This window comes from Musa acuminata, chromosome BXJ3-4 (genome assembly GCF_036884655.1).
Source record: "Musa acuminata AAA Group cultivar baxijiao chromosome BXJ3-4, Cavendish_Baxijiao_AAA, whole genome shotgun sequence".
Lineage (NCBI taxonomy): Eukaryota > Viridiplantae > Streptophyta > Magnoliopsida > Zingiberales > Musaceae > Musa > Musa acuminata.
The window spans coordinates 47,524,945-47,533,676 of record NC_088352.1 but is presented as its reverse complement, the minus strand read 5'-3'; the positions used below and the strand labels follow the sequence as shown (position 1 = coordinate 47,533,676).

The window sequence follows — 8,732 nt, the reverse complement described above, 5'->3', positions numbered from 1 at the left end:
AAAAAAGTATTTTCTTTATCTTAAAAATCTATAAGAACCAAGAAAGATCAATACAACTTAACCACTCCCACGTTAGAGTTAGAGTCACTGATGAATTGAAGTAACATTGATAGATCAAAGTTTGAGTACTTAATAATAACAAAAGAGAGCAATTGAGAGCTAAGAGGTGCTTTGCAACTAAAACGAAAGATTGAAGATTTAGTAAAGGCAAAGAGATGCAGGATCTGAAAAAGTTTCGATGAGGACATCGAAGGAATGAGTAGGGGAGAATGTTATAGACAAATATATACAATAGATGTTCAATATAATATTTGTGCATGTCTATGTCTTTCGATTTTATTCATGCTTTGCACAATATAGAGAGCTTATGGTAAATAGCCTTGATAACCTTATTTCAATTGATCTTTGTAGTTGTTTTAGTCATGTAAACGTAAGTTGTGTGCAGTCTTCATGTAAAAGTAAAATTATCCAAAAATAAACTATCAATGTAGCCATTTTGGGTGTATAGTATCAGCCAATATTACACCGTGGAGCTACCCAAGTGATACATGATTGGATGGACCTTTGGGGCAATGTTTAGGACTGATTTATTGTCTTGTTTCACAAAAGTATCATATGAGCACCTATGAAGATTTTTTATTGTCACAAACCATATTAGACCCTTTGTCATGCGATAATACGAAGAGTATGTTTGTATATATTGTTTATCAAGTATTTATTAAAAACATATTTATTTATATATTTTATCTTTTTTTTATATGAGTAATTTTTTCTATTTTCTTTTTGGATGAAAAAGAGTCAAAATGCGTGTTTAGTATAAACTTATAGGAGTTGAAGGTTTTAACACTTAAATTCCGGAGAAAAAAAAAACAATGGAGATTGAAATTTAAGTAAAGCCATCTTATTTATGGATAAAAAATTTTAATTAAGACATCAAATTTTCATGAAGCTCTCATGGCATTCTCGACACCAAACCGAACCCCACGTGTGGGTCCCGACAACTGTTTCAGAGAGTGTGCAGACCCATCAACGGGTATAGAATTCGGTCAGAGACCCTGGGGACGCGTATCAATTGATGGTCATCAGGCATAGTCTGATGATATGTATCGACCGAGCCATCAACCAGGGAAACACTGCAAGAGGAGAGCAGAGAGGTGGTGAGATGATGGAGGAGAGAGAGGGAAACACTGAAAATGGAGTATGTTAGCAGCCACTTGAGTTTTGAGGAATCAAGAATATATCTCACTCTACTACTTTTCATGATCTTACACTTCAATCAGTTGTTCATATCTCTTGTATTACATAAGACAGACAGAAAGCTGGAACAAAAATCTTTTGGAAGATGTTCCTTAATCATAGATCATATAGCATTTGATCAAATGAGAGGTAGGTTATACTACTATCAATCTTGGGACACAAGTTTTAAACTACTCCAAGGGGAGATTGTCTCAAATACCTATCAATCAGTGGCAGAATAAGCAGCAGAATCAGAAGAGAGGCCGATCGAGCAATTTGTTCAGCAGAATAAACCCTACTTCGCTACCGAAATCCAAGTTGTTCAAATGAGCCACAGCTAGAAAGTAGAGGACTGAAGCAATTTGTAATTGTACTAAATAAAGCTACAGACATTGTTCCCAAAGATTGCAGACAGTGGTAATGCAGCAAGCACAACATAATGACACAAAGACATATATCACATACAAACCATATCAGATTAGGGCTCACCCTCCCATCTGATCATGTTTCACAGAAAACCTAAACTTTGTTCTCATTTAATTCATGACCCATATACAACTAAGAGAAGAACAACAATAACCTTGTGCACCAGACTATCTAACGACGACAGCTCTGGCATGCGTTTGCTTAAGAACCAAAAACTTCTTCACTGCATACTGGACATGCCTGATACGGAAGGAAACAATGAATCTTACTACTCACTTCTTATGTTGGATAGAAATCCTAACCATATATTTTGTATTTGGAACTTCGATCAGTAAAAGAAATGTGTATCGACAGCATATGAAAAAAATTGCAATACTTGAAAAATCAGAAACTGCATCGCAAGTCTAGAGCAACATGGGGTTTATGCATGATTGAGCTCTTCATCTGCATCTCTAGTTCTTTTTGGAGCTCAAGATCCAGTTTCTCATGTAAGCGACAGAAAATAGAACTTCGCAATAGTGCCGAATTGTCCACTTTCGACAAGATAAAAATATCTTCAATGTGTTCTAAACAAAGGCGTCCATGCTAGTCGAGAATTAAAAACCAGCACATTTTGGTGCATGGTGCTTCTGGCCAAGAATTCTACAAGAAGTTCGTTGGTTAGTGTTGGTCCTTGATAGCCAGAAGCTATATGTGGAAGATCACCGGCATTTAACAGCTATCGTAGTGTACAGGTCATACAAGCAGCTTTCCTATCTATCGAGAGAACAGGAGAAACCTTTCTTTCTCGACAACTTAATATATTTGCTCTTCTTTGGTGGTTGCATATTTCTTTCTAAAATTTGCAGCACAGTGGCTGCTTTCCAAAGTTTAAAATATTGTTGCCACTCTAATTCCAATATTAAGTTTGCGCTGAAAGGAGTGTCCAGGTAGCAAACATGATCTCCTTACACTCCAGAAGAAGTAATGATAAGAACAGACACTAAAACATGGGCAAAATTAAGATCATAAACTTGGTAGTGACAAGAAAATATACCTTATTGATCTTTAACCATTTAGTGATACAGACTTTATGGTATTGATGCTGGCAGGGTAACTTAATCAACTTATCTCGGTTTTTGTAAGCCATGCAACATATCACACATCTGCATGCAGCAAATATCATCAATATCATTCAGAAAAAATCTAAATATCAGCAACTAGAGCTCAATAAGGAAGAATAAATATAAAGTTGGGTCATTCTCAAGTAGAAAACAGTAGTGTGTTTTTCACTACTAATAAGTCTTTCACCAATGTGAAGGTCCAGAATGTTCGTCTGATATGTACTTTGGTCGGCCTTACATTTAAAAGGGTCACTTTTTTCATTACAATGTATTCAAGAACAAAAGATAATGCAAAATATAAATAAAACAATCTGGAGTTATGACTTGCTCTAATGACAAAAGAAGCATTACCTCTACCAATCTGTTAAAATTTCTTGAAAAACAATACATGTACAACATTTTCAGCACTAACAAGATCACACTGCTCGATATATGTTTTTTTTAGCCTGTTATCTTACATATATACAAGTTAGAAGAAACCTAAAGTACTGGCTTGGCTAACACCTTGAAACAAACGTGAAACTTCATATAATTCTGTCAAATGTTCAGAGAACCTTTACCTACTATGATCTACTGAATGTTTAGAATCTCGGTGACAAGCATAATGTTGTAGACAATAATCATATAATTGAGATTAATACATACTTCTCAGATTTGTCTTTTCTTGAAAATAACCCTGTTTTGTATGTTGAGGATTGCAAGAGGGAAATCAGCTCATCTGACAATCCTCTGCTTTCAGCACCTATGGTTTCACCCAATTGCTGCAACTCCTAAAATTGCAGAAAGAAAATTTTCAGTTTCGACGAAAAAACATATAACTACAGAACGGAGGCATAACCAGTCAGCAACAAAATTAAATGCAAAGTATACAAGATTCAATACCATTTCTCACAAAAGAAAGCAATGCAAATAATTCAGCCTCTAGCATGATGCATATCTGATAAATAAATAAATAATTGTACAAGAAATCTCAAATTCTAGATCAAAACATAATAAGCCCATCCTTTGAACAATTTATGACAGAATATAAAAAAAAGATTGATTGAAGCATAATCTATGATCAAAACATAGTCTACAACATTTCCAAAGAAGTTCATCAGGTGGCACATTTCGGACTCGCAAAGATAATAGCAAGAGAATCTGGAAGGAAGCTTGTAATATAGATGTGATCAGAAAGAAGCATGTCAACACCACCATATCATTGCAAGACAAATTTACAAGCATTAGTTGCCGATGTGACAAAAATTTTACAACTAACTTGGAGACAAGAAGACAAGGAGATGGCTAACAGCAAAAGAGAGTAAGAGTTATAACTATCCACTTCCTCTCACAGGAGTTAGTAGTATCTAACTAGCAGCAATAGAACTTGTATCAGTGTAATACAAAACATATATATACATATATATAAATATATAAATATATATTTTCAAGATAACAAAAAATAAGCTACATTCAAGATACAAGAAAATTATTTGGAGTAGATGCTAGAGGAAATGATAAAATAGTTCAATCTTCTTCCTAGAGCAATTGAGATTGCTACGATGAAAATAGTGAAGATATACTCAAGGGCAAACAGACCTCATAACTCATACTGTCTGGATCAATATCATCCTCCCTTGCAACCTGCATCACCAATTGCAAGAATTTAGTTTCAAATGCACGAATCATCATGCTCATAAAGAAGACTAAGTATGATCCAAATTACCTGAGAAGATGGGCTTGCAGAATTGGGCTCAACATTTGCAGTGGAAGACTGTGCAGGAGTTATATCTTGAATAGAAGGTGTTAAATAACAAATGTTAGCAGTAAAACCATCAAATCTTCATCAACAAAGATACATACACATAAAGAGCAGAGAGAAAACTTCATAAGGTCTCAACTTTTATGGGGTCAGCTAAACCTTTAGGTGCCATTGGGCTCTGTTATAAAGCTTGACATATGTAAATCTCAAAGCTGGATTAGTAACTGCTAATAGTGACAGTGATTTATTTAGTGAAATTTGCTGAACAACCACAAGCTATCCCTCCCTAAGTTTTAGACCCCAAAGAGGATAATTCTCTCTGGAGATGCTCAACAGGTATGACCGTAAGTGGTTCAACATCATAGATGATGGAAAACAAATTTAACTTTATAGTGCATAAAGGCATTGTTTCTTGGGACCATTTTAGTTCTTGCTGAAATGATTCTTGGAAGCTAGATAACTGGCTGGATAATACAGAAAGACTCATGTAAAGAAGGAATACCAATGGATGAAATATTTGACTTAAAAAGGCTGTATCCATTAAAAGAACAGAATATATTTCAGGTTTTGTTTATTATCCTTCATAACAATCCAAGGCTAAATCCACAAATGGAAGATGAACAGGAAAACTGAAGCACTAATGCAGTAAGTATATAAGCAATCAGGTTATTAATTCCACTTAAAACATCAATCTGAAAAGGATTGAAGTTCCTTGGAGACGATCTTTACTAGCTTCTATTTTGGTAATTTCACCAAGTGAAGTATCAGCAAGCTGATTCTCTAATTCCTGCAGTTCTCTGGCAAAAGCTTCATCACGAGCTAGCTGTGACTCAAATCTAGCAGTTCCTGAAGAATTGCTTTCTCCCATGCTTTTATTATGGCCATTATGCAGCCTAGAACTGGCACTTGATGAATCTTCCGATATGTCACTATGAACATTTCTTTGAAATGAGCTGTACATGCTTTCCTGAAAGGAATGGTTGCACAAAATACAATGAATTAAAGCAAATAATTGCTTCCTGTGCGATGAATAAAGACCTATTTCTCAGCACAAATCATGTAATTATTTCATTACCTAAGTGGTTGATTCAGAGATTCTACATAATGGAACATATGAATATAAAACTATATATATAATGTACACACACACACACACATGCAAATCGGTGACAGAGCACGTATGGCATAAGAAAGAAAATGGAATGCAGAAGTTTCACGAATGCTATTTTAATAAGGTTGTCTTATTCTCCGGTAGATTGTTGTGGGACCATTATGACTTGCTCTTTAGGTTATGTAGAATCCCACTGTTCACACAAGAAGGTCTAGAGGTAAGGCAGGATTAAATAGCATTTGTTAGATTTATTGTCAGAAACTCTGCAAAATTTTATTTCTAGATGATAAAAATTTATTGCAACAGCATGAAATAATTACAGAAAAGATATTTCAATTATAATATGTAATAAGCAAAGATTTCCGAACACTTTCTGGTACACATCAATCCCAGATAGGCTGATTATGTAATGCAGTGCTGTGTGCCAATCTTGTGCATGGTTGGATGCCACACCTTACTCCAAGATGTTACATGAGCATGTGATCATTATCATGCTAATTTTAATTCAACCACATGAAATGTTCTCTTCCCTTGTGAGGGTAAAGCTGCCTAAACTGACCGTCCCCAAGCCACACATTTTTGACGAGTTGGGGAGTTCTGGGGGTTCAATTAGGAAAACATTTAATCACTCTTTTTCTATAAGTTTGCCATTAGAAGCTCTAGAAAGTGTTTCCTTAAGTACTGAATATGGAGAAACCCAAATGGGAACTACTCTTTGCTTTTGTCAAACAAAAACTTAACTAGGATATATTTTCCTGCATATAATAAAGAAAAAGAGCCTTACTAGATAGTTAGCTCATATAGGCCATACTGCAGCCAATACTGCCATGTTATTTCCAATGAGAATCAGATAACCATTAGCACATGTTTGATGCAGAAATGTTGTTGAAGCATTATACATTATCATTCACCAAGGAACTTAGTTAACAATTAAGATAAAGCAAACTGTTGTTGAAGCATCATACACTATCATTCACCAAGGAACTTAGTTAACAATTAAGATAAAGCAAGAGGGAAACATGAATGTATAACATTCAAAAGGAAATTATCTGTTTAGCATACAGTCCAGTTCTGCTTTGGCTAAGAGAAATAAAGTAAATCCAATGTTCTACCAAATGCGTCCACTTTTGCAGAACATTCCAAGTTACAGCTACAACCACATCACCTGATAATTATTTTGAGAGACAAATGAAAAATTGGACAACACCTACCTGATTCTGAAGCTCCTCAGCCCATGCAATGTCATCGTGACTGTGGAAATAGCCTCCAAAATTCTCTTCCACCACATAAGGTACAGGGATATTCATGTAATGGACATTCACCTGCTTCTTTTCCTTTGTGTCGAATTCCATTGCCATGACTGCCACGTATTACGAAAGAGATTTACAAATGCTTTATACAGAGTATAAATAAATTTTGGTGTACCTTTATCTATACTGTTGTACTAAATACATGTGGGTTAATTTGAAGGCTGAGTTCTCGTTACGCATAATGGTAAAACTATTACCATTGTGCAACAGTAACTCAATATATGCAGAAGAAAAGAGTTTCAAGCATTTTGTAAGCAGCTTTCAACTGACAAAGCACACGGTTGAAGTGCTCGAAACCAAATTTATACGAAAATATTAAGCATCAAATTCATCATAGACTGTTTTATTATTCCCGATGATGCTCCTCCAAAAAATAAAAGGGACAAGAGAAATTTTCAATCAAGTAGCAAAAAGATTTATTTAATATAACTTGGAGCAGAAAAGCTTTAAATGAAAAAGAAAAGTAAGAATGTGATTTCTGTCATACTCCATCTGCCAATACTGTATCAAAAAGATTCAATATTGACTATCTTATTTTTTGACAAAATTTTTTTGAATATTACTCACGGGATTAGTAGCTCAGACCAGAGCTACCAGACATTGCTAAATCTTGTAGTAACAGAAATTTGGAGCTCATTTTTATTTCCAAACATTTCTCAGAATCCAAAGAGACAAATTATCTTGTCAAGATATATAGAATTTTATATATGAAGAACATCATTTCTTTTTATTCATAATCTAAGGAATCAAAGGACATACAACTAAGATTATCAGCCAAGGATAGCTCAATATAAGAAATTCATCAAAGCAACATTTCAAACAGCATGGACAAAAATATGAGTTTAGGCAAGAATAAACTTATAGACCATATCATGGCTCTAATTGTAAGCATCCACAACATGTTATTCCAATCAGCAGGAAGAGGGGAAGGAGCAAATTTCTCTTCAATTTCAACAGAAATAGTTCACCACTTCAACTGAGACACGAAAACCCAGATGGATTTATCATACACCTAAAGATCCCTCCTTTTCCCCCTAATGGTTTCGAAAATATCGGTCATAAGAACAAAAGATCCATCGGACAGGCAAAGAAAAAGCTCAATAGATAAATAGAGTCCAAAGATCAAAACTTTGACGGAATTATTGCAGCAAAATGTCCCAAGAAACTTACTTTCTTGCAGACAGCGAAGAAAATAACAAGATACCCAGCAGGATCCAACGCAAACCCTCAAGAATTCCGAGGAAGCAGGGAAGAGCCCTCACCTACAGGTAAGCCTCCCACTCGCCCTCCGGAGCTTACGGCAGATCGATCAAAGCTTGTCGGCCGATCGCCATATACCCTGACGGAAACAGAATGCACCTTTCCATCCTCACGAGAGCCGCACCCGCAGCCCACAAATGCAACCCTTCTAAGGAGGGCGTGCGTCCGAGGGTCCCCCTGTGTGCGTGTTGTCCATCCAATCAGGGGAAGGATAGACGAACGAGTAAGACACAGTAGGAAAAGGTGCGGCTTTCGATCTTTTACTTGGTGACGTTGAATCCGTTCTTCGATCGCAATAACGTGTGGTGCCTGTTGAAGTCATCGAACGCCAAGCTAGCTAATGACAAAAACTTCATTCTCACTGTGCAGTCCAAATCATTAAAGGTTGATCTGCTTGCAGGTGCTTCACCAATTCATATTCATCATCGGACCGTTCTTCTTCATACTAGTTGAGCCGCACGTTGCCAGTTCAAAGATCTACGGAGTGCTTTGCTGAACATAGACATCCCAGTGAGAGGAACAGAAGCTTCATGCAGAGCCGCCAT

At 36.0% G+C, this 8,732-nt stretch overlaps 1 protein-coding gene across 3 annotated transcripts; it reads right to left on the bottom strand.

The window, feature by feature from the left end:
- Positions 1–879: 879 nt before the first annotated feature.
- LOC135636766 (E3 ubiquitin-protein ligase BIG BROTHER-like) lies at positions 880–8,348 on the bottom strand. Of its 3 annotated transcripts, none has more exons than XM_065148786.1 (8): positions 8,098–8,307; positions 6,829–6,977; positions 5,236–5,473; positions 4,471–4,535; positions 4,344–4,388; positions 3,411–3,535; positions 2,699–2,807; positions 880–1,133 (listed from the first exon to the last, which is right to left on the bottom strand). In XM_065148786.1, the coding sequence occupies exons 2-8, from the start codon at positions 6,973–6,975 to the stop codon at positions 1,119–1,121; spliced, it is 744 nt and encodes a 247-aa protein (XP_065004858.1). In that variant the 5' UTR covers positions 6,976–6,977; positions 8,098–8,307; the 3' UTR covers positions 880–1,118. The 3 variants fall into 3 exon arrangements, with proteins under 3 accessions (XP_065004858.1, XP_065004859.1, XP_065004857.1); XM_065148787.1 differs by lacking the exon at positions 880–1,133 and adding an exon at positions 1,582–1,902 and having other exon boundaries at positions 8,190–8,348; XM_065148785.1 differs by lacking the exon at positions 880–1,133 and adding an exon at positions 1,582–1,902 and having other exon boundaries at positions 8,098–8,316.
- Positions 8,349–8,732: the final 384 nt, after the last annotated feature.